Source organism: Marmota marmota, unplaced genomic scaffold, assembly GCF_001458135.2.
Source record: "Marmota marmota marmota unplaced genomic scaffold, marMar, whole genome shotgun sequence".
NCBI classification, from domain to species: domain Eukaryota; kingdom Metazoa; phylum Chordata; class Mammalia; order Rodentia; family Sciuridae; genus Marmota; species Marmota marmota.
The window spans coordinates 30460893-30488713 of record NW_026000142.1 but is presented as its reverse complement, the minus strand read 5'-3'; the positions used below and the strand labels follow the sequence as shown (position 1 = coordinate 30488713).

General features: G+C 32.7%; 1 protein-coding gene across 2 annotated transcripts in view; it reads left to right on the top strand.

Moving 5' to 3' along the window:
* The window catches only part of Sema3c (semaphorin 3C), a 170160-nt gene extending 142652 nt beyond the window's left edge, over window positions 1-27508 (top strand). For both annotated transcript variants that reach the window (XM_015488413.2, XM_048786230.1), the window contains 6 exons: window positions 6709-6797; window positions 11085-11126; window positions 14240-14397; window positions 19900-19967; window positions 20898-21028; window positions 24594-27508. In XM_015488413.2, the coding sequence (XP_015343899.1) occupies window positions 6709-6797; window positions 11085-11126; window positions 14240-14397; window positions 19900-19967; window positions 20898-21028; window positions 24594-25007 (902 nt within the window). In that variant the 3' untranslated portion in view covers window positions 25008-27508. The remainder of the gene's footprint in view (window positions 1-6708; window positions 6798-11084; window positions 11127-14239; window positions 14398-19899; window positions 19968-20897; window positions 21029-24593) is intronic.
* Window positions 27509-27821: the final 313 nt, after the last annotated feature.

Below are 27821 nucleotides of genomic sequence, written 5' to 3'. Positions count from 1 at the left end.
GGGGGGGGGGGGTGATGAACAACTTGTGTACATTGATACAGCAGGAGTGGGAGCCGTTTATTGTAGGACAGGAGGGGTATATATACATTACACAGAGCTTATCTTAATTAACATAAACTAGATACAGCAGTCAACCAATAAAGAATCTCCACACTTAATGGCTCGCTGGCATTACTTCACAAACCACTCCCTCTGGCAAAATGCCAGGCGCCATCTTGACTTGTTTACAGACCCTAACACAGCCCTTTTTAAAATTTTTTATTTTGAGATTTTTTGTGATAGGGTCTCACTATATTATTTAGGGCCTCACTAGGTTGAGGCAGCTGTCTTCAACTTGTGGACTTCCTGCCTCAGTTTCCTGAGTCACATTGATTGTAGGCATATGTTATCATGCCCAACTTCCTTATGATATTTCTGTTGAAAGAAATTGAAATCTCTTTTCTTCTTAAATCAGTGTCAACAAACTATAGGGTTTATCATTCATTTTAATGTTTGCAGATTTAGTATTCCTTTTGTTATTTCATAAGTCATATATGTATATTTATTCATATAATATGTACACTCTGATTTTCAAAATATCTGAAACTACTATATTATAATTTTGAATGATTTTTTATATTGTGTTTATTACATTGCAAATAAGTTACTTTATACATTAGAAATTGTAATAATTAGTGAAATTTATGCAAAAAAAGAAAATAACAATTAACAAATTTATATTAAAAATACCAATTTGGTACCTTCCTCTTTGATAAATATACACATCTACCCCCCCCCCAAAAAAGAACTAGGTTTAAAATAATTATATATTTCTCAATATTTAAGCAGACATATGTTTTTCTGTAAAGCTTATTAATATGCAACTTTTCCAAAAATTCTAGTCTGTGATCTACCATGGGAATCAGCATCTGTATTTTTAGTAAGCTCTCTAGGTGACTTTGAGTGAGGTAATGTGAAAGCCACACTTGGAGAAACTATTTGTATAATTCAACATGGCTTGAGGTGCTAAGAAGTTAAGTGAAATTAATGGCATCAGCAAACGAACTTGAAAGTCACTGAATACTTTATTTTCCTTACAATGCAGAAAAGCATTTTAACCTTTCTAAAAAAGATTCTGCAGCAAAGAAGCCTATTGAACTTATGTGAACCCAGTATTTTCAAATTTATATGACCCTACAAACTATAGCATCAATACACTTTGGAAGATGCTGATTAGATATCTTTTATTGGCCCTGCCTTTGGAGGACCTCCCCTGAAATAGAGACACTTAGGATGCCTTTGGTGACCAGCTGGGGCTCTAACTGCCCCAGGGCTGATGTAAAAGGTGTCAACATCAGAGCTCCTCAATTACCTATTCAAGGCTCCCTGTGTGAAACTTTTCTGAATGTTAAGAAATGGTAATAAATGGCCTCATTTAGAAATTCGAATGCATTTCTTTTGTAACAGGGTCAACAGGAGTAGAATTACCCCCTCTTACAAGTAGATTCAGTACACTACTAAAAAAAGATTCAGTTTTATTTTCAAATTTTAAAAATTACTATTAAAGCAATGTATCAACAGTATGGTAACCTATCAAGCAAATGACAGCTATTTAGAATGGATATTTTAACACAAAATAAAACAGCCATTTGTTTAAATCTTATCATAAAAGCTAACTGTGTAAAATATATCTAGTCATACTTCATACCTAAAGAGCTTTCATTCGCCAGAGATTTTGTCAGCTCTTTTTTTTAATCTTTAAAATGTTTATTTTAATAATTGAAATACCATAAAATTATAATAAAGGAAGAGTTGCATTTAACAAGTATGAATTATCTTTTACAATTCTCGGTTTAATTAATAAATACTAGAATTGATTATCTGATAAAACTGCTATTTGAAAGTCATACAATGGGCTAGCTACCTAGGATGGCATCTAGGGACACTATGGAAAAGAGAGAAAAAGTAGGAAGTGTATGGCATCTTTACTGAAGTGAATAAGGCTGCTTCTCACGTAGTATAAATTAATATTAATTGCTAACTCCTAGAATTACATCTGGCTGCATAATTGTAGGGCGGTGCAAAATGAAAATTCAGGGTCCTTTGTTAAAAAGGTATTAATACTTTCAAAGAGGCAAAAGTGCATTAAATCAAACATGCAGCTCTTCTGAGCACAGGAGCTTCTGTGACTGTGCAGGGCACACACCTGTGAGGCTAGTCTGGACTATAGAGCTTTGATAGGTCAGTCAATCTGAGAAAGGGACAAACTGGATCTGATTAAGGAGGCAGTGTTTTCCTAAATCCAAAGGCAAGCGGCAGTTTGGCCCATCAGTTTCCAGGGTAACCCTCCAAGGACTGTAGTTTAAATGCATCCCAGGAGATAGATATACAATGATTATTCAAATGACCTGCTGAGTAATGAGCTATGTTTGATCATTTGTTTGAGACAGCCAACACCTACTGTGCTGTAAATGCATGCTGATCTCTTGGAGACAGAGAAAAGTTGTAAGGATTATTACTCTAATCCCTTGTATTAAAAAGAAAGAAAAAAAAAACTAGGTAGTATAAAATAAATAAGACAGAAAAGAAGCTTGTCCAGGGAATTTTCTCTAAATATTTAATGAAAGGAAATGAAATTAAAATCACTAATGCAAATTGATAAGTCAACTATGCTATGTTTGTGGGAAAATGCACATGATGCAGATCACTTCTAGGATTTGTTCTGCTTACTCACATATCAATGCTTTCATGTACTCAGGGATTTATTATCTGTATACTATAAATGAGGAAATTGAGGGTTAGTAAAAGAAAGTGACACCGGCAATGTCAAAAGCTTAGTAAGCAGACAACTGGATCTAAAAAAATAACTTGCACTTATGGAGGGTACAATCCGTAGCATTGACATTTTAGGCAATTTCTGTATATTATTCATTTAATTAGGACTTCTTCAAATGGAAGTGAACACACATTTTATGAGTTGAAAATTCTTCCCTTTGGGACACCCAGAAAGCAGCCCCAGACTGAGTTAAATTTGTGCTAAAATGATGTCAGAAATTATTTCTTCTTCTTTCAGTTCTGCTTTCCTCTGCATCACTAGTTTTCAAATGGCATCTCTTCATGTAGTAGCAAGTGTGGCTTCACTTCCTCCAGATGTGTAGGGCTTTCAGTCTCTCCCATACAAAGAAACTCCCACTTACCTAATTTTCAGAAAGAGATACCCCTGAATTGTTTCTATGCTTAATTCTGTGTGAATTCCAGAGGCAAGGGTGTGTCTCCTGGAGCTCAAGGTGTTGTTGCCAAAAAAAGGAGACATGATTCTGGGAAGGCTCTAGCAACATATATAACAGATATCTGTTATTACCTACATTTTACACACAAGGCAAGCAAGGCTTCAGGAAGAAGGGACTTTGCTTCATTGTAACTATATTGTAGTCATGTCCTTTTCCCAAGTGGATGAGAGCAATATCCCAATTCTACAGAGCAATAAAAAAAGATTTATAGTTATGAGGACATCCAAAGAATACCATTCTCACCACCTCTAGAAGTAAGACATTTGATGACTGTATTATCATCTTCAAACGAAAGGGTACAGAGATGGCTTTATGTAGACATAAGTAATGGGGAGTTTTATGGCCATTCTGGAATGCATATCTCACAATGACTAACATTTTAATGGGAACACACTTACTACTCAAAAAACCATAAATTCTAGACTGTGAACTTGTGAGTACTATGCTTATTTATCTTTGCATCTATACTATCTGACTCACTTAAGGCATTCAATAATTTCTTGTTGAGTCAGTGAGTAAAAATGGATGGATGATAACTCAAGTCTACTTATGTTTTAGTAGTGAATAATACAACCTAAGGATGTCATTAAAGTATTTTCTATATAGGGAATTCATCATTACAAGCAACATAAAAACTATTCAAAATAACAGAAAAGCAATAAATAAAAGTGATATTCTACCTTCTCTACCTTTTATTGTGAATGAGTCAAAAAGGGTTTTCATTATCTTTTAATAGCTCATTTTATAGTTTTTCTTTGCAAAATATTTTATGAATGGTAAGAATATAGTATCTTTAATGTGACTCCTTCCAGAAGAAAATGATAACATATAAAGTTTTATTCTCATAATAAGTTAAACATTAAATGAACAAAATTTAGCACTTGCTAATTCTTTTTTTTTCAGTGTTTTTTTTTCTTTTTTTTTAACTGACAAGTAAAAACTGTGTATATTTTTGATGTTCTGTATGATGTTTTGATATATGTATATATTATGGAATGGCAAATCAAGATAATCACTGTTCTTTTCAGAGCTGGTAGTTCTATCTTTGAAAACCATTGCAATTGGGATAAACTTTTGGGCAATTTTCTTTGAAACTATGCTTATACCCAGCTTCTGTTCAATCTCTACCCAAGAAAGAAGTCATTGCTGTCATGGAGAATGGTAGCAATCCTTATGAACAGCAGCAAGAGACCCTAAAACTCCTCTTTTTTAAAAGAATGTGACATTTATGATAACATGACCTGAAGCAAAGATATTGTACCCCATCCCCAATAATTCATTCAAGAAGTATTCCACGGGGTGGGGGGGGGGGCTGTATGTACATACACCCACACACAATAGCAAACAAATCTTGATGTAGCTGTCACAATTCCATCTTTTTTTTGATTAGTGTTTTTGTTTTGTTTTGCTTTTTTGGTATGTTATATTCCCCTCGATGTCTGCTCTGCTCATTGTAATGGATTGTTTATAGAAAGTGAGGAGTACTCCCAGCCACATTGATCCATTTTCAGTTGTGATGTATCTCTGCACAGCACCCCCAAGAGCTTCCCCACTTCCAATACATTACTTATCTTCCTAAAAGACAGGGACAATTCTAAGGCAGCTGCTCAATGAATCAGAAATTTCAGAGATTTAAAATTATTCCTGGTGCCTTCAAAGCTTTGCAAGTGATGTTTTTTAGTATAAATGGTGGATTTTAAACTATAGAATGAACTTTTAAACTTCTAAGATCATGCACTCATATGCTGAACCCTCACAGGTTTTAGAGATTATTCTGGAAACCTCTTTCTGTCTCACATTTTTCTGTGTAATCTTGTAGTTTAGTAAGTTTTTATATTTTTAGTTTCCACCATTTTATTTATTTTTTATTGGGGGGGTACCGGGATTGAAATCAGGGGCACTCAGCCACTGAGCCACATCCTCAGCCCTATTTTGTATTTTATTTAGAAGCAGGGTCTCACTGAGTTGCTTAGCACCTCACTGTTGCTGAGTCTGGGTTTGAACTCCTGCTTCAGTCTCCCAAGCCACTGGGATTAAAGGCGTGCACCACCACACCCAGCTGTTTCCACCATTTTAATGTTGAGTTTTCTATTAAGATTTTTTTTTTTTTTTAGTCTTTCAATAAAGTTCGTAAAGAATAGACTGTAAACATAAAATGGGATCTTTTGTGTCAGGGTGACTCTTGCCTGTGGACTAGAAGCCAATCTGAGATGGGAGATTTGAGATTTGTAGTATTAATCACTAAATGATTCTTAGTTATAAAGTACTATATTATTTAGTTCAACTCTTCTTATCAATATTTTTAACAGAATTAAAAAGTGCTGCATTATCTGTTGATAATAATACATATCTATAAATCATGAATTCACAGTGATAATTTGAAAGAGTAATAACTTGATGTTTATGATGCAGCTCATTAATAGTTTTAATGGAAATATATTTTTACTTCACCACATTACTCACAACTTTAATCTAACATGACTAAATCACAGACAGGTTTTTATAGAACTAAATTCACGTGCTTGGAAGTGTACCATAATAGTAGGTGTGTAAAATGTTTATGTGATTATATGAAATTATCTCAATTGTAAATTTTGATCTAAGTAACATTTTCTGTACCCATTACACTTATTTAGGCATCAGTGTTTTTGTCAGTCTCTAGGAAATGTGAGTAAATTTTGTGTTTGCTTTAGTTGGTTTTGCCCATCTAGCTTCACAATTTCACCTGCATTTTAAAACATCAAAAATTTTTTTTCCAAAAGGTAAGTGAATTTGTGGAAACAGTATGATTATTCTATATGTAGGTATTCACACCTGAATAAAGCTGTAGTTACATTTCTATTTAGAACCTTAGTTTGAAACGTGAGCAAAACTTTTTACCATGTCTAAACATACAGCTACAGATCAAATGTCAATTTTCTAGTACTAGTAATTTATTAAATTATTAATATAAGTATTTGTTTACAGAAATCTTTCTTCAGATAATGAAGTCATTATGTTCCCTTACTAACAAAATGGCTTTAGCATCAATTGACAAGGTTACTTTGGAGAAGCAAGTAATATTCTTAAGGACCAAACTTAAAGTTATACATTATGTTTCAAGAATATATAGTTTGTTTAGAACTGTAGATTACAGTCATTTGGACATTCTTACCTTCTGTCATAGTTTTTCCTATACCCAATTGTGTGCAGTTTTTCCTATACCCAATTGTATGAACAATTATGTTCATACTAGTTCCTTTTGAATGTTATGTAATCTCAATTTAACTATATGAGATTTGGAATAAATTCCATGTAGTTGCTCAACCTTCAATATATTTTTGATGACCAAGTACATAAATAATAAGTTCTAAGCCAGTAGTCTTATGTCTAAATGCCTTTCTTTCCCCTAAAAAAACCCATTATAACATGTCATTTTTTTTTTCTGTTTTTAATTTAGATCGGGGGACTGTACAGAAGGTGGTGGTCCTTCCCAATAACACCTCCACCAGTGGCGAGCTCATTCTGGAGGAGCTGGAAGTCTTTAAGGTCTGATCATCACTTCTGTTAATCTCAGAACATGCAAGAAAAATGCAATTCTTTAATCTTACAGCCACTTGAGAGGGAAAAAAATATTTTATAAAAGATCAAATAAATGAATGTCATAAATTTTTCAGGGTAGGAAAACATCAGATAAAATGAGAAATATAGAACAAATATTTTTGTGAAGTATTTTCTTACACTTCAAGTTATCTTAACATAGAAGGATTCTTTTTTTTTTTTTCCCCCAGCTGTCATCACAACTAGAAGAATTTTGGTCATCATTATTTTTAAAAAATGAGTTCTTGTGGTCAAGGTCTACAAGGCTTGGCCATGAAAGAGCTTTTATCATTTTCTTCACAAGCCACTGAAACACAAATGCTTTCACATTATTGATTGTTAGATAAACTTTCTCGTATTTTTGTGACCAGTAAGTTCAAGAAAAACTGCTTTTTCTCTTGATTTATTACTTTTAATTCAAATGTCACTCTTTTTTAAACATTGTTGCACTTTGCTTCTTAATGTTCAATCATCTGAATTTGAGATTTTATTGTTTTATTCTAGTTTTCCTTGAACTTGGGATTTAAAAAAAGTAGAAGAATAACAGAAAAAAAAAAAAAAAAGGAAAGGTACATAGGGGGAAGTATAGTTCTTTAAGATCTCACCTGGTTGGGGGAAAGGACCTTGTTCTGTTCTTTTTTATCTTTGGACCTGGCTAGCCCTTTTCTCCTTATGGTATCAGCCATTGGAGTTAAAGTGGTCTTTCTTATCTATATTTGGAAAGGTGGGAAAAGAACAGAAGAAGGATTCATTAGAATAGCAAAGCAACTGTGGAGTGGATTCAATCCTGCTGCAGACCTTTATTTCAGCTAAACCAACTAAGAAACAAAGGCTCAGGAAATCAAAAAGATCACAGTCAACCTATGACTGAGTAGAAGCAGCCCTTCAGAAATCTGAGAAGCAAAATATTCCTAATCTAATGAATTGCGTGGCTGGGTTGAGTGAGTTTTAGAAAGTCATGACTCATTGGTACACATGCCCATGGTCACTAAAAATGCTGAATTGTAAGTATATAAATGGTTAAGATATAATGCTTAGATTTTGCTAATGTTAGGTTTTGCTAATAAATTTTTAAAATAAAGAAATACAAAAAAAAAATAATCAAGTGAAATGAAGATGTGAGAAACTCTGCCAGATTTCTCGGCATGTTATGAAATTTAGAGTTTAATGCCCGGCTCTTTGGCATTGGATTCTTCAGGTAACTATATTAAAATTGTACTCATAAAATAATATCACCTGTATCTGTTCAGTTTTTCCAAATTGATTGTTTCACTAGATTAACCCAAGTTGCATTATGTAGACAGTTTTGTCTTTTTGTCTCATACAATGTAGTAGAGACAACTTGACTAGCCAATATAATATAATGTACCCTACTCTGGAGTTTTCTGAAGATAACATAGATGCCATATTGTTGCACTTAATTTAAAACACTTAAATGTCTTGTATTTAATCAGTAAATGTTAATTGAGTTTAACACAAACCCAAACATATCTGTATGGAAAAGTCTTAAAGAAATGTGAGTGATTCTATCAAGTGAGAAGTACTTATGGTCTGTTATGTGAATTATGTTGTTGTTATCATCAGGAAGAATAAACTCTCAGGGGAAAATCAGAATCAGTCAGAATGCATGTGGGGGACATCAGCCCAAGAGAGCCACTAAAACATATTTGAACTTTCATACTGACACGTGTGCCGGTGATTCATATGGCTAAATCAAGAGATACAGTTACCAAATACACTAACTGTCATCAAAATGGTGTTCTTGTCACATTTTCTTGATGGAGGTAAAAATAATTGGGTTTTGTGATATACCATTTGGGGTATGTAAGGAAATAATGTTATTTAAATTGAAAAAACAAATCCTAAGTCTAATGGTCACACTGATATACTGCAGAAACATCAATGTAACTTTTAAAAACCTGATACTTTGTTTTTATATGATGAAGAATCATAATCTTCTCTTTTATTTTTATTATTATTATTTTTTAGAAGTAGAATTTGATGATTTTTTTTATTAGTTACACATGACAGTACAATGATCTTGACATTTCATACATTTGAATCAAATGGGGTATAATTTCTCATTTTTCTGATTGTACAGGTTGCAGAATCACATTGGTCATACAGTCACCTATATACATACAGCAATAATAATGTCTATTTTATTCTGCTGCCCTACCTATCCCCTCTTCTACTCCCCTCCCCTCCCATCATTTCTCTCTACCCATTCTAATGTGACACACTTTTTTTCCCCCTCACATCATCATACTTGTATTCTGTATAACGATGAGGGTCTCCTTCCATCTTCCGTGCAATTTCCCTTCTTCCTTCTTTTCCCTCCCACCTCTCTTCCCTATTTAGTGGTAATCTTCTTCTCATGTTCTTCCTCCCTATCCCATTTTGAGTCACCCCCTTTATATCAGAGAAGACATTCAGCATTTGTTTTTTAGGGATTGACTAACTTCACTTAGCATAATCTGCTCTAATGCCATCTATTTCCCTGCAAATGCCGTGATCTTGTTATTTTTTAGTGCTGAGTAATATTCCATTGTGTATAAATGCCACATTTTTTAATCCATTCATCTATTGAAAGGCATCTAGGTTGGTTCCACAGTCTAGCTATTGTGAATTGTGCTGCTATAAACATTGATGTGGCTGTGTCCCTGTAGTATGCTCTTTTTAGGTCTTTTGGGTATAGTCCAAGAAGGGGAATAGCTGGGTCAAATGGTGGTTCCATTCCCAGCTTTCCAAGGAATCTCCATACTGCTTTCCAAATTGGCTACACCAATTTGCAGTCCCACCAGCAATGTACAAGAGTACCCTTTTCCCCACATTCTTGCCAGCACTTGTTGTTGTTTGACTTCATAATGGCTGCCATTCTTAAAGGAGTGAGATGGTATCTTGGAGTAGTTTTAATTTGCATTTCTTTGATTGCTAGAGAAGGTGAGCATTTTTTCATGTATTTGTTGATTGATTGTATATCTTCTTCTGAGAAGTATCTGTTCAGGTCCTTGGTTCATTTGTTGATTGGGTTGTTTATTTTTTGTTGTTTAACTTTTTGAGTTCTTTGTATACTCTAGACATTAGAGCTCTATCTGATGTGGGAGGGGTAAAAATTTGTTCCCAGGATGTAGGCTCCCTATTTACCTCACATATTATTTCTCTTGCTGAGAAAAAAACTTTTTAGTTTGAATTTGTCCCATTTGTTGATTCTTGGTTTTAACTCTTGTGCTATAGGTGTCTTAGTAAGGAATTTGGGGCCTGCCCCCACATGATGGAGATTAGGGCCAACTTATTTTAATACTTTTTTTTTTTAATTTAAACTTCTCTGTATTTTCTGAAAATCAGTTTCGGTTCCCTAAGCTTAAGTTTAAGGTATGACTATTAGTAGTTGCCTACATGGCTATAAGCAGCAACCCTTTGTGGTGTGTGTGTGTGTGTGTGTGTGTGTGTGTGTTTATAAAGGACAATCAAAGATTAATGCAATTGAGAGTTAAAGATGTCACTATTACTTTTTCTAAGTGTTTGTAAATGCTTGTAACTCCAGGAAGCACAAAAATTTGGGTTACTTTAGATTTTGAGAGCTTGCAACCATTTAAATTACCCAAATAAATCTTTAAGGTCTCCATCAGGTTATGAGAAATTTAACTTTAAGTTTAAAAGGACTAATAATGTTTATTAAGTAAAGTTATGAATAGAGTGACATTCAAAAGACTTACTATTTCAGAAAATTCTTATGTTCTTTCACTCATTCACACTTACCAAAAGAAACTCTTTGCTACCAACATTCCTTTGTTTTCAACAATGAGAATTAATTAGTATGGTTCAGCCTAATACATCTTTCCAAAACACTTTTGGCAGGTAAACAATAGTGTCTTATGCAGGGTACTATGGAGAAGTCAGATGAGGTGCACAGCCTCCCCACCCATGTACCCAGATCCAATTCATATGCAATGTTTCAAGATACACTTTTCTTGATTACCTCAAGTTTTTCAAACTTTTCCATTTTCTAATGCCTATAATGATAAATGTGTTATAATTACTATTTTTTTTTACAATTTAGGCATGCATTATATGACAAAGCCATTTCTAGTCCCAAAAGAGAAATGTACTTTATTGAAAAATATATACATGTAGTGAAAAATAATGAGATTTTTGAGTTTTTATGAAAAATTTAATGTAAATGTGTTTTAAGGATCACATGAGAAACTAACATGATGTTTTCCATTCTTTTAGAATCATGTTCCCATAACAACAATGAAAATCTCATCCAAAAAGGTAAAAAAATAAATCAGTTTGGTGTTGTTTGCATACTAAGCTATTTTGCCATTATGAAAAATACATTTTATAATTCCTGAGAAACTAGTTTTACTATTAACAAAATAAATGATACTAGTTAAAGTATATCATAAAATCACCTTTATTTTGATGTGGAATTTAAAAGGGTTATTTTTATGGAAATTTACAATATGTGATTGTAAGACTGAATTTGTTTATTTTTGTATAAAAGTTCATCAGAGCAGAACATATATACAGAAAGATAGTCCAACATTTTGTATATCTTATATTCTCAAATATTACAGTGTGTATAAAGCCAACTAAAATAAAAAATAATCTTTTTGAAGGAAGAACTTAGCATAATGTTTGAGCTACTATAATATCACAGCATTCTCAGGGGCTTGGAATGAGTAATCAATCCACTTTTGAGTGCCTACTGCTGTCACATGCTTGAAATGTGCAGTGCATTCTCTAAGGGTTATTTTTAAGGAAATATTATTTCCTAGGGCTTATACATGTCTAAAAAAATTGAATGTCTCAAAACTAAGGTCTCAGGATTATAGGAAGAAATGTTTGACTATGGTTATCAGAAATCTTCTAATTAATTTGTTTTTTCCTTCAGAGGCAAACATATGGTGATCTACATGTACAAAATACACACCTGTGTAGCACCCAAAGTTGTTATTGTAAAAGTTCTAAGCGGGCAGAATAGTGTGGTCAGAATGGAATAAGTTTCAGAGTGGAGTTGTGATGCTTTGGAATCCCAAGCTGACTGTAAATTTTGGACAAATCATTTAATTTCTCTGTCCTAGGTTTCTACATCTGTAAGGTAATGCCTTACTCCACAAAGGATTTGATTTATATAAATTGTCCAAAATAATGTGAGTCCTCAGCAAATGCTATCTGTCAAAGCCTGCGACTTATTTTTCTTGGAATCCAGAATAAAGATTTTATGTGTTTGCACAACTGATTACATAATTTTAGTGGTCTTTGCCACATTTGGTCTGTTAGAGATGATGGAGTATTGCATAGTTAGTCTTGCATTCTTTTCACTTAACTAAACTTTATGAGAAAAAATAAATAAGGTACAAGGGAGCTAAAGATCTCATCTGTAAAAATGTTTGTGTGGTGCATAGCAAACATTTTCCCAAGTAACAAGAAGCCATTTGTCATTTTGTCTAATGTCCTAGGGTGCTGATCCCAAGTCAGAATTGTCTTTGAAGTCTGCAGGGAACCCCTTTGTTTACAGCAATATAATGCAAAGAGAAAATATAGAAGCAAAATTCAAAATGGATACAAAACCATTTGTGTGGCATCTCAGTCTTACATGAAATTACAGGTTTCAACTTATTTGTAGTTCTCATAGTACATTGGTTTCCAATGTCTTATATTGTAGATAGTTGAAAACATCTCATTACAACAGTTAGATACAAGGCAGGGGTGCTTATTTGACTTTTTAGAATTCATTTGCATAACAGCTTACTGCATTATTTATTCAAGTGAGAAGACTGAAAATGTGAAGGACATTTTATATATGTTTAAATACCATGAATTTGCTACCTTTCCTGATAGTCAATCTATTTCATTATTCATTTTATGACATTATTTTCAATTATTTTTGTACTTCAAATAACAGAAAATAATTGGATTAATAAAAAGTGAATTATCTAGGATGAAACTATGTGCATTCTTTTCTTAGCTAAACTAATGTGCTTTAAACATTTTAATGAAGCTGGTACATTCACTATATAATTAATTTACTCAATAAACATTTGTTTCAAATGTTCCTGGACAGATGTTTATTGTTAAAATATCCAGTTATGTTCTTGTAATTTGAACATTTAAATGGCAATCAATCAATTTTAGCACAATTTCAAAAAAATCAATCTATCTGAATAAAATAATTATATTAGATATAATAGAATGAGGTATAATTTAAATGATTTAGTAGAATTGAAAATTTCTGTTGATTTGTATTTTCCTGCTACTACAATTAATTAACATTCATTGAACACTTACAAGAGACAAACTGTTCCAAACATTTTATGTGTTGGGAGCCCCTACAACATTTATGTCTTACAAAATCTATGGGCCAAGTACTGGATTATCCCAATTTCAACAATAAGAAAACTGAGATTCAGAAAAGTTACATAGTGTGTTTGTGGCTGAGCTGAGATTGGGACCCAGGGAGTCTGCCCTACAGAGCTTTTAGAGCCTGGTCAACCAATACGTTCAATTCTTAAAAGTATATGTATATATGGGAGATGCTCCCTCACATCTACATCTGTTCAAGTTCCAGCTTAGAGATTCTGTGCTGACTTGAATTATATTCTATCTGTCATTTGGAAAAGAAGGAGTGTCACTTAGATGCTCTTTCCATCGACTTCTGAGAACATTTTTATGCACAGATAAAGGCACTGGAGTTGTACGCTCTTGACACCCCACAAATGAGGGAGGATAAAATATTTATTCAAATTTCCCTGAGGTGAGGTAGGTTACTGGGTCATGCAGAAAGTCTAAGATATGTTTAAATGTAAATGCTGACATTCTCCCAAATAATTTTAAAATAGTTTTAATGAGTACTGTGGTACTTTTGAAGACATTTTTCTTCATTCCATCTAATATTTACTATCTGCTATTTTTCTTCTAAACTTTAAATGTCCTTTATTTTTTTTTATTTTCTGTTAAAGTACCCTTTCTTTTAAACCGGACATTTAAAAATTTTCGAAGTAATGTGTTGCCAGACTTGAAAAATGAGAATATTTCTTTGTGCTTTGCTGAGAGCATTCAGAGAAAAGAAAACACTGTAATTTAAATCTACAATATGTTAGCTCACATCTGAGTGAACAATGAATCCCAATGTCTAAAATACATTACCGTTGTACATGGTGCTCTGAGCTTTTCTTTTTTAAGCAGGAAAGTGGTAATAGTATAGGCATATTAACATAAGAAAATTCTATTTATTTTGGCTTATATCCTTCTGTGCTTTGCTTCTCATTTTTAGTCTGTTTCTAAATGAATGCAAGGGTTTCTGGGCATACATTATAATGTATTCCTGCTGAAAGTCTTCTAACTTCCACATCTGAAATAAATCACCATCATTCCTCTTACAGCAACAGTTGTACGTGAGCTCCAATGAAGGGATTTCCCAAGTGTCCTTGCATCGCTGCCACATCTATGGGACAGCCTGTGCTGACTGCTGTCTGGCAAGGGACCCCTACTGTGCCTGGGATGGCCACTCTTGCTCTAGATTCTACCCAACTGGGAAGCGGTGAGCACTTAACATTCAACTTAAAATCGATGTCACCAAGAATACAGAAGTGCTCCATGTTGTTAGAACCACTTGTATTGCTGTTTTCTTAAAAAATGACACTAAGAACAGCAGCTATGTTCAGCACCACAAATGGTGTTTAAATGAAGAAAATCCCATGCTTTAATAACTTGAGATTCTCCTTCAAAGCTCCTCTGCAAATGTCATCTCCCCAGGACCCATCAAATAGTTCAGAAAGTACTTATTTTTAATTTTAATTTTAATTGATATCTTCCTTTGTCCTATATGTTTCAGTATATCCTTTAATCATAGGGTTTCCCTACATCCCCTAATTACCTTAAAATCAAATGTTTGTTCTCTAAGAAACATAAATTAATTGGATTAATGAAAAACATATATTATCAAAAATGAAACGAGTCATGTTCTTTAAGCTCCAGAACATTGTGCCAGCAAAGTACCCTGATTTGCTTTATAAACCTTGATAACCATGCTCTTCCCCTTTGTGAATGCATGACTACTGATTAGATTAAGAGAGAAAAGCATTAGCAGATACCTTTAATCTGGGGAAGACATAAGCAAGAAACACTGCATCAATTTGCATCAAGTTGGAAGGGACTGACTACCAGTTGATAAATAGATAATATAACAAACAACAAGCAGATTTCAGGACCAGCCAAGGTAACAGCTATTTTCAACCATCCTGTGATATGAATTCCAATAGCTGATAGGGACAACACCTATAAAACTTAGGGTCAGCAGAGGGAACAAATAACACCAATCACAAATACCAATGATCTTTTGAGTAAAGCGCAGGAGTAATGGTGTTTTATGGCTCTAATTCCTTGTAACAAATAAATTCCTATATGGATAGATTAAAATAACACTATGGAAGTACTTTCATATATCAAGAGTAGTTTGCTCCTTTTCACTAGTTCAACAAATATTTATCACTGGACAAATATTTTTCAAATATGTTTCTAGAAGTTGGGCATGTAACATGCAAAAAAAGCAACACAAAGACAAAAAATCTTTGAGTTCAGGTATAAAATATTCCAAAGGGAGAAAACAGACAACAAATGAATAAATAAAAACTTCTAATCTATCAAATAAGAATAAAGTCTAAGTATTTAAAAAGGCAGAGAAGGTAGGTAGAACATATGAGAAGCAGTGGTTTGGGACATTAGTGGGTAGCCAGGTAGGGTCTCACTGGGGTCATAGTCCTTGGACAAGACTTGAACACAGTGAGGATTGGTCCTGAGGCCTTATCTGAAAGAATAATGTTCCAGGAGTATACCGCGATTGTAAGAGGAACAGCACCAAAACTAAGGAGACTACCCTGAAATGAGAAAAAGGAATTAGGAAATGAGTCATGATACAAGATGATGGAGGACTTTATAAGTAGTTGAAAGGATTTCATTTATAATGAAACGTAAAATGTCAGGGTATTTGAGCACATAATGATATTATTTGAATTATGGTTTATAAATGTCACTGGATGGGTTTGAATTGAATGGGAGCCCTGAAACAGGAAGAGATGGGGATGGGGAATGGGAGTGCAAGCTGGAAAATAGGAAGCTACTGTATTTACCCAGGTGCAATAGAATGGTGCCTTGGATAGGGATGATAGAGTGATAGCTGGTAAAATTGATCTGACTTTATATCCTCAGAGAATCTGTAAATGTATTAGATATGGGAGGTTAGAAAATAAAGGAGTCAAAAACAATCCAAGTTCTCAGAACTGAGCATAAGGACATATGTAGGTGTCATTTCCTGAGAAAGGGGAGACTATGAGAGGAGCAGGTTTGTGGGGAGAAAGATGCTGTAAGTTAATGGTGTCCATCACACACTCAAGGGATGTTGAGTGGGTATTTAGAAACATGAATCTGGCACTGTGTAGTGGCCCAACCTGGATCATTTGAGAGTCTTCTGTGTTTGAAAGCAGCGATATAAAGAGAAAGCCCACTCTTTAAACCACAGTCTGTCATATCTGTGTTCAAAGACTTTATGTTCCTCTGTCATTTTAGGACATATTCATTAGATCGGTAACTTCTTTTGATTTCTGAATCAAATTCCAGGACCTCATTATCAGGCAATCTTTTATACCTACACTAGGCTGGAGAGACAGTACCTGGACACAAAATATGAGGGAAGCAAATTCCAAATGTAATCTCAAATTTAAAAATGGCCACTTTTCTGTTGGTATTTTTCAATCATATATGCTTTGCACTCCCAAATATAATAGCAATGATATTTTAAACTTATCACCATAACTAAGCACTCTAAAGGCAACAAATTTCTCTTGGTAAGGAACTCTAATAATTGGCATCTTAAACTCCTGGAATGCAAACTTCAGTCTGTCTCTTTGGTGCTGAAGAAAGCTGAAGCATTGCCCTTTCCAAGGAAGATTGTTGTGAGGACTGTAAGTTGAATCTTACCATAGTCCTGCACATGTCATGTGAAGGAAATAGATCAGCACTTCTCTCCTGCAAAGACATTTGTTTTGACCGGCAACTGTTTTTATTTAGCAAACAGAATATTTCTCAAGTAAAATTTCACACCATGTATGGATTATAACTTCTGTTTCAGTTTTTTTTTTGTATTTTAGAAATTTCTATGAAATATATTCATATATTCTTTCACCTGTTTCAACCTGTTATTTTTCTGAGACGGATAAACACTGACTACAAATTGTCCTCCTACCATCACAAATTATGAACTCAATCATGTCTTTTTGAAAAGCAAAGAACTGAAGCTATCTTACATTCTTACTGTTCCAGTATTATAGTTGGTATTAAGCCATGTGTCATGGGATAAGAAAGCAATAATCACTTAAAGAACTATCTAGATCTCTCTGGCAGTGTCTTAATTCTATTATAAAGAGCCCAGAAAATTCAATCAATATATGCATATTAACATTTTTCTGTCTAACCTGTAACATCTTAAATATTTGTGCATTTGTATCAAATATTTCACTTGAGTGTCTAATATTATTTACTCTGATTTCAGATATATCATTAGAAAATTTAAGATACAATTACCAACTCAATCTTCAAGTAAATATCTTTTCTATACAAGAAGAGAATTATTTCATTGTTTATCCAAATAAATTGACTATAATGACTCATGCCGATCACATCATATAAGTCAAGCCATGATAGTGTTTTTCTGTTTGGAATTTGAAACTGTAAATTCAGATTATTCAGCTTGAGAGTTTATATACTCTCAATGAGTAACCCATTACATAGTGGTGATCACAGAACAATAAATTTAAAGATTGTGAATGCCATTATTTGTCTAGAAGACTAAAAATGACCAGGTCAGCCATAAGAACCTCCAGCGGTGTTCATATGATCACTTTCAAGTGGGCTGGTAGTAAATAATGTTGCAACTTCAAAATGTATTTTTTTTTTTGAATTTCTAAATTGACTACTTTATTATGTAGCTTTACTTATTATATAAAAATTTCTGACACAAGCAAATCATAAATTACCTTACAGCTTTGATGGAAGTCAAAATGTCATAGCCCAGGCTCTGGGTCAGGCCCTGTGTTGGGTGATGGGAGTGCACATGGAATAAGGGACATATCTCTAGCCAGGAAGCAGAGAGTTGGATGGGGCCAGGCTTGCTCCTTATAAGAACTTCATCACATGAAATATAGGGGTTGTAGGAGAATTACATGATCTAAGGACTAATACTAGGCCCCACCTTTCAAATATTCCACAAAACCTCCCTATTCTACTATTCTTTTTTTTTTTAATTTTTTATTGTTGGCTGTTCAAAACATTACATAGTTCTTGATATATCATATTTCACACTTTGATTCAAGTGGGTTATGAGCTCCCATTTTTACCCCATATACAGATTGCAAAGCAGTAAAACTGCACATTAGTTATATTTATTGCCATAAGAGTTCCTAACACTACCATTATTTTATGTGTATGTCTATATAGAAATATAAAATTGTAGAAGGAATGGGCACCCTTTTTGAGAAAGGAATACTTTAATGATACAAAAGTGTGTGTGTATATATATATATATATATATATATATATATATATATATATATTTTTCCATAAAGAGATGTATACAATATGTTGAGTACATAAAATATTAACTATTTCTGTAATCTTAAAATGAGATGTTACATTATTAATGACTTTGAGATGAATTTTGCTCTGTAAGTTTAATAACTACACTGATTTTAATATTTCTGTTCATCTTGCTGAATATTTTACTTTCGAAGATAAAAATGTTAATAAAGATTAACATATAATCCCATTAAGTGATATTCTCATTCATGCATAATTTTCATCAGTGTCAGGAAGCATTCACACATTTAAAAAGTACCCTTTCTTCTTACTTACGGCAATGTTCTTACCCACAATGCCTTACTCAGGAGATTTCAGTTGTTATATTTTGCTTTTTACAATGTGTAATACAATTGAAACTAGTATACTCAGCGAATCTAAGAATTATGAAATTAAATAATTAAAATGCAAATAACTTAAAACTTTTAAATAGCAACAATTTATGAAGACAATAGCTAAATTTTTAAAATGCTTGAATGAGTAACATGTCACTACTTAATGCAAAGAGTGAACTTTGGGTTCTGGATAAACTTTTTAAAAAACCCATAAAGGATATTTTGGGAACACCTAGGAAAATTTCAATATACAATGTGCATTAGATGATGCTAAATAAATTTTGATATTTTTAGTATTATAATCCTCCACAGGAAGATTACTTAGAAGATATGTGCTAAATTATGTGAAAGTGCAACATGCTACAATTTATTTTCTATAGGTTTTTATATATGTGCATACACAGCATATGTTTGTATATCAGAGAGAATTAAATTGATGTGGCAAATACAATAATATGTGAATCTAGGCATCTGAGTATTCATTATACTCATATTTTCAGTGTTTTTTTTTTTTTGGTACAACTGAAATTTTTCAAAATAAAAAAGTTGAGGGAGAGTCTTAGAAAATAAAAAATGTTATTTACCCTTATATTAAATGTTAGTGTTTTATTGCCATATCACTTGTTTGAGAAAAGTTTTAATATATCTTTAAAGTGTTGACCTTTGTAAGAAAAGTATATTATGCCCTTCATAAAAGGAAAATAGCAGTGAGTTTATGCCTTGAAGGAAACATTTTAGAAAATTTTGAATGAATGACCCTAAAATAAAAGTTTATATGCTCAATTATGAAACCTAGTATTAACCCAGATAATGCATATAAAAGAAAACTCATAGCCATTCCACCACAAATGGTAGATGAGGAGGGATAGAATTTATTTAGATTGAAAAGTAAGGATTAGTACTCATCCAAACATTGATGTATTAAATGAGACATATCAGATACCTGCATCAGCTAATCAAGCATTTTTAATAAAATCTAAGGCAATCAAAAGTTTGTAAAATAAAAATGAAATATTTAGAACGTGGTACAGTTGCAAAGATAATTTTAAGTCACTTTTGACACATTTCTGCACCTACAGGAGGAGCCGAAGGCAAGATGTGAGACATGGAAATCCACTGACTCAATGCAGAGGATTTAACCTAAAAGGTATTTAAAGTGAACAATGGTCAAACTTGGTAAATAAATCAGTATTTCACATCATATTTCAGTAAGGGGAACAATGCATTAGGTCCAGGCCTTTCATTTTAAGGAAAGTCAGTTCCCATTCATGACAGCAGTTGTTAACAGTGTTCAGAACAATGGCAGTGGAGGTGCGGGTAAATATTGAGGATGATTTGTATCAGAACCTGAGTTTAGTACTTATCTTACTCAGTGTTCAAAAACTATACCAAAGTAGAATCTATTGTTATCCCTGCTTTATGAAGATTCTGTTCATGTTTCAACTACCACGTGATTATGTTAAATGCTTTGCCTAATTTAATACTATTTGTAAAAGTGCAAAAATACTATAACCCATGTTTTATAATTGAGTAAAACAAAGGAATAGAGAGATGGAGTAACTTGCTTCAGTAGAGGTGAAGTCAGGATTTTACTCCTGTTCCTCTGATTCCAAGGACCATGTTTTCAGCCATTGCATTTAACTGGAGCCATGCTATAGTTTCTGCCCTTTTCCTGTGCTCCTGAATTTTCTCCATCCCATACTGAATATGAGTTTTGGGGAGGGACAAGCCTAGTTTTAGTATGGCCTCGTAACTCACAGCCTCAGTTTGCTCAGCTGAGAACAAACAAACTGACAACAATGTTGTGATAAGAAAGCCTGCAAAGTGATGTTAAGTACGACCTTGGTGTAGGTTATTTCCTGAGCAAACCTTGATTCCCTCACCAACATAGCCTTGATTAACTTTTCTCTCTTTTTCTTGACATTGAACAGAATTGGTAAACACTATATACTTGTTTGCCTGTTAAGTGATCATCACCTCTGTTGGCTGCCATATTTAATCACAATTTTTCAGAGATCAGTATTGAAAAGTGTGCTCTAAATTCTGTTGTGTTCTTTCTTTTCTTTTTGCTCTTCAGCATATCGAAATGCAGCTGAAATTGTTCAGTACGGAGTAAAAAATAACACCACTTTTCTTGAGTGTGCCCCCAAGTCTCCACAGGCATCTATCAAGTGGTTGCTACAGAAAGACAAAGACAGGAGGAAAGAGGTGAGTAATGCAGCCCAGCAGCAATCAATCAGGGCTTTGCAAGGAACATTAAATCAGCATCCCTCAGTGAGATGCAGATCAAGTGAAAAAGGAAAGACATATGAACATCTTTTTATGTCATCTGGATGACAAGTGCCACCTTCTTTAAAATCCTTTGTCCTTAGAATTGATGGATTAATTAGAAAGCCTGTCTTTCTGCCTGCCCACCTCTCTAACACAGTGACTGAAACAAGAGCTTGGACACTAAGACAGTGGTGTTGATGCGAGGAAGCATTTTTAAAAGAAGCAAAATGTGTTCAAATCCAGAAGCCAAGTTCTCACACAAATGCACCTTTGTGTGACTCACAAGATAAAAAAGGGCTTTAAAAATAGTTCAGTATTCCCTAACAATGAATTACACTAAACTATAACCTATGGTAAAGAGCACTTTTCTTTTCTGCAGTAATGTTTCCATCGATTTATTATTCATAACTCTTGTGATTCACTCAGGCGATATATGAAATCATTGTTTATGAGACCATTTCCTTTATTTAGTGATATGGAAAAAAAAAGTCCAAATTTTCAAATAAAAGGACACTTACTATAACATTTCACTGATTGAAAAGAACTCTTTTAAAATAGAGGCGTTGTAAAATGGCATACAGTGATATATTGTAAACAATGAATTCCGTAAAACTGATGTCATGTTGTTCTGACAAATGAAAAGAAGAAAAAATGTATGTACATAAAAGCTTAGGGTAGTCTAAATTATACCATTGTTAGTGCACCAAAAAGTCTGATGGAGCCAAGGGGAGAATGGAGCCTCCTGCACTGGTGCATATTCTTCTGTTGTGGGGAAATTTACTTGTACATATGAAGTTAATTAAGGCTATGAAAAATGTATGTCCTCACAAGCTACAGAACAGGTATTGCATCTATTTTACTGAAATGCTAGTTTCCATACAGGCATATACTTTGCAGTTTTCAGACTTCCGTATCCAAAAGAGCTATGAGTAGCTTAGTGAATTCTGTATCCTGTATTACTGGAATATTAAACATAGACCAGTTACTGGAATATTAAACATAAGAGGACATTTAATTATCTGAAGATGCTCTAGATGTACTTAAGAGATCCTGCTTTCGCTGGAATTCTATAATAATTACAACTTTTTTAAATTAAAAATTATTTTGAGGTCTATTTTTTGCTGTAAAATGTGTCATCCAATAAGTCTTAGGATATCTATAGTCTAATTAATATTAAATTATTTTGAATGGATATGGGAGTATAATCATAATTGCCTTGCAAAGTATCCTGGGTTAGAAATCACATGTGTAATCATGATTACCATATAGGAAGAGTTCATAGGCTAGGGCATGAACAGTCCTTCCAGAAAATGCCCTTATGAACATATACAAATTAGGTAACTAATTTTCAAACAAGTATTACCTAAAATGGATAAAAGATTTTTATTTTATTTAATAAAAAGTTCAATAGAATATTATACAAGTGAATATAATTTCTATGATTTAAAATCAATGTGTATATATATTTAATAGTACATTTAATATATACCACAGAAATTAATGATAAAATTTAAAATGGAATGTATGGTTTTAATTTATTTTATTTCAGAATGCTCAAGAATGTGGACTGAAATATTACTATTTTGTTTTATCTTTCAATTGCAAAGCAAGAATAGAATAATTTAAGATTTTGATAAAAAGTAATCAATTTAATTAATAATTTAATAATCACGAAACCATTCATAATTTAAGCAGAGCCTAGTTCTACATATATCTAACTTAAATAAACCCTTAAGAACTTATTAAATTATCCTGATTCTTACTATTTCAGGCCAACACATGCTTACTTCTCACATTACTGATGTATAAAAATTGAACTCTTTTCAAGTAACAGAAATGATAAAAGCCCAAGAAGCAAAATTCTAATAGTTCATATTGAAAAGCATAAAGTAAGAACCAAACATCTTCTTCCACTTTAATGCTTATTTCTACTTTTCAGAGTATAAAAGGTTATAAAGAGTAATAGATTCACCCATTTTATTATATATTCCTCCAAATATGCTCTGTAGCCTAAAGTATACACACACACACACACACACACACACACACACACTTCAATGTCAATACATGTGGAGCTACCCTGGTTTTTTGTTTGTTTGTTTTTTTACTGAAGAATATTTCATTGGATGAATATACCTGAGTCATTTACTAGTTAGGTTATGTTTTGTTTTGTTTTTCTTATCAAAAGTAATACATAAACAAATATATGCATATTTGTGAGAATATAGTTTCTAGATAAATCTCTAGAAAATAAATTGCTGCAATAAATATTATGGGCATGTTTTATGGATATTATCATATTGGCCTCAAGAAACGTTTTTCAATTTTGCACATATAAGAAAGACTTTCTTTTCTTTTCATTAATTCTCAAATACATGTCGTCATTGTAAATCATTTTTGAGGCACAATTAAACTTCAAAACGTAATTAATGTCAAAAATTAGTTTTGTATCTCTTTGTAACGATTCTCTCTTTTCTATCTCCATTCTATTTCTATTGTCCACCTTTCATTATTACACTTTTACTTTTGTGATGGTTACATTTTATCCAAAACTATCAGTCTTTGGTTTAAACCTCATTAATAATAAAATATCTATTTTAACAGAATTTTATCATTTAGAAAAATATTTCTCATACATTACCTCTTTGATTTTGGTCAGATATTTTTTCCCTTAGGGAAAGAACATTCCACAGTACATATGGCAAGTAACATCTTGCCATGTTTGTGGTAGATTTTTATGTCTTCATTGATGGAGAACACTATAGCTGGAACTCTTTAAAGAACATGGATTTCAAGCATTTGGCTGATATTTGGTCATTTATCATTTTGCAGCCTAAGCCTAGACAGTAATTAAATATTAACCCATTGATTTTTATTGCCTTTCCTTCCAAAGTAAATCTACCTGGAAGATTTATAAGACAATGTACTTCCAGTTTATTATTAGACATCCAATAGGTAGAAAATTGCAAAAGGTAATGTAAATGTTCAAAATTCTGGTTTTGCTTATGTATTTTTTTATCTAGAACACTGATTCATTGACCAAAGAAGAAGAATCAATTCTTTTTTTTAGTGGCTTCATAATTTCACAAGTAAGTGAGTGTGTCAGTAAAAATGGAAGAAAAGAATTCCATGAAATTAATACTATAATTATCTATGGACTTCATTTTTATAATGTTGTCAGTGATACAGATACCAAAAGCAACCATAATTCTGTACTTGAATGTGATAGAACTGTTTCTATCCAAAGGTAACGTACTTTATTTTTCCAAGATGGATAATACCTTCACCCTCTCTTTAACAGATTGAGTACTTCTATGACAAGATCTATTATGCAAAAAAGACAAGGGAACTGATCACAAATTTGTATCTACTGAGAAGGAAGCTAATTTGTACACAATGTTTTTGCCAAATTTGTGAAAGTCAATTTTTTTTTATGTCAGGCATATCATTTTAGAATATATAGTCTTCAGTGTGTTTGAACTTTCATGTGTTTTTCCCTTAGGTTAAGCTGAATGAGCGTATTATAGCCACTCCACAAGGACTCCTGATCCGCTCTGTTCAAGATTCTGACCAAGGACTGTATCACTGCATTGCAACAGAAAACAGCTTCAAGCAGACCATAGCCAAAATCAACTTCAAAGTTTTAGATTCAGAAATGGTGGCTGTTGTGACAGACAAGTGGTCACCGTGGACCTGGGCCAGCTCTGTGAGGGCTTTACCTTTCCACCCAAAGGACATCATGGGTGCATTCAGCCACTCAGAAATGCAGATGATCAATCAGTACTGCAAAGACACTCGACAGCAACATCAACAGGGGGAAGAATCACAAAAATTGAGAGGAGACTACGGCAAGTTAAAGGCTCTCATCAATAGCCGAAAAAGTAGAAACAGGAGAAATCAATTGCCAGAGTCGTAATGTTTTCATACGTGGGGCTTATGCTTCTAGTAACAAATGCTCTGTCTTCAATGATCAAATTTTGAGCAAAGAATCTTGTTCTTTACCCATGAAAAATTCCTGAGAAAAGGTGATTACTCACTCCTAGAGTGAGTTTTACATGAACTGAAATGAGCATGCATTTCGTGTATGATATTGACTAGCAGTAGACATGTCATGGTCCTCATGGTGCATATAAATATTTAACTTAACCCAGATTTTATTTATATCTTTATTCATCTTTTATTCAAAATCAATGTGGTAGCTACAGAAGTAGAATTGTTACATCCCTCAATTGAATGAGGGTAGTAACACTGGTATTTCTTCCCTACTTTGGGGGTTTAGATTTCTGATTGGCAATGATTTTACATATGAAAATAAATTCTATTTCACAACTTTCACATAGGTAAAGTCATGTAAATGCATGTGACATGACAGAATGCCATCGGAAGAAATGTAAGATAGATAATGTACAGGGAAGAGGGCATCTAAGCATTATTTAAAAACATGAGTGATTCATAAAAAGAAAATGATGAGTTTATGCTTCCAGTGAAATTACTATTTTTTTTTAAGATTGTAAAATTTGTCAGTTGCTGATACTTGTCATTGATCTTGGTTCTTTTGTTTCAGAAAGCTAAAGTGAATAATCTATACCCTAAAGATCTTTGATGGAGTTAAAGCAATGGAACATGTAGGTTTATATTGTTGTCATCTTCCAGACAAAAGTTGTTTGGAAGTTATTTAAGTTATTATAGACTTAAATATAATCTTACATTATTTAATTGATTACTATTTTGGTTCTAATTTTTTATCTGTGTGGCAAATTAAACAATATAAAAAGAAAACATTTTGAAGTATCAAACTTCTCCATGGGGGGTGAAAACCATCAAAAAGGAAAAAAAAATAAAGTAGAAATTTTCATGTTATCATGAAGAATTTATAACAAATGTGGCTAATTTTCAATTTCAATCATCAAGTTCTATGATTTATTCTCTTTTAAAAAAAATCTCACATCATACTGATTTTTCAGTCACACCATATCTTTTATATTCATATGTGTGTGGTGGAGAGGTGCTCATTATGTCAAAAAAGGAAAAAGAGTATAATGTAAACAAAATTAACATTCTTTAAGAAGATCCAAGATTTCTGTCTTCATTCATATTATTTTATTTTCATTTCAAATATTCTTTTAAATAAATGTTAATACATATATTCAATGGCCTTTAAAGGTAATCGTATAAGCTTTTAATGAATAATTATGTTCTAATTGTATGTTTGGATGGTTTCATTAGAATAATTTAAAATGACTTTCTCCAAATTAAAAATTAGATGGGAGAATCATAAGAAATTCCTCATGTTCTCATATTCCTTCAAAAAACACAGCTTTTACCTTTTCATTTCATTTACTTAATTTTTTATGTTACCAGGTAAAAGCAAGAATCGTAACAAATACCTACACAGAATCTACTATAAAAATTATATTTGTAGTTAACAATTCATGAAGAAGCTAATGAAGGCCATTTTGAATATTGAGTAAAACTTTAAGAACTAAGATCAGGGCTGATGGGTATAGCTCAGTTGTACCACATGCTTTGCATGAGCAGAGCCCTAGATTCAGTCCCTAGCACCATCACTGCCACCAAAAAAAATATTGTTCAAAAGAGCATGGTCATTGATTTAAGAATATCTTTATTAATTAAGTGTTGGTATATTTTGATATTCTAAAAGGGGGCCTCTAAGTGGCAAAAATAATCATCAAAATGTACAACATAAATGACAACCAACTTCATTCATTTTTAAAGCTATTCTCCCAAATGTGTGTGATTCTTAAATAATCTCTAAAGCAGTTTATTATGCAGATGGTTTGCCTGCTGAAAAGGTTTATATTTATTTTTTTCCACTCTGCACCCAAATAGCAGCACATGTCAATGTAAGGTCAACACCATCCTCTCATCAATGTTTTTATGTACAGAATTAAAGCAGAATTGTTCTCAAATTATAGTTTCTCCTGCTTCACAGAGGCCCAAACTTATACACAATATGGTGTTTAGTTTTATAATATTATTTGTACTATTTAATACCTTCTATTGTGACCATTACTAAATTGTATATACTTTTATTACTTTAAAAAATATGGAAATTCTTCTTGAACAAAGCTCTGGCAAATGTAAAGAAAAATTTCTTTCTCAAAAATAGTGTTAATGTATACTGAATACTGGTGGTTGATTGGTTTTATATGGTGTAGTTTGGTAATTCAATAATTTAGTATTTTTTTCATTTGTATTATACATAAAATTTCCTAGAAATGCACTTTTCTGTTTTCAAATTGTAGGTTTGTGAATAGATTTTAGCATGATGAATCTGTCATTACAGTGAATGTGCATTATGTGTAAGAAAACAAAATGTAGGTATCACATTAAAGTTTAATTGGACATGAAAGAAATCATTTGCTTGGCAAAATAAAACACATTGAATTCCCCCAAGGATGTCTTTAGCTTTTCTTTTTAAATATAGACTTAAATTATTTTTAACATATTAGAATTTACTGAAGTTTTATTATTTTTTAAAGATTTATTTATTAACATCCATTTTTGTGAATATAATATACATACTTTAAAATTTAGGGATTCTAAGCCATACATGTAAATCTCTTCTTGCACCACTAGCCCTCCTTCAAGTCTGAGCTGTAAAGAATCCAATGTCATCATTTCAAAATATTTTATACATATGTAAACAAATACATAATTTTTCCCTCATATTGTACATTAAATGATGTATACAGAGAGTTTTTCAGAG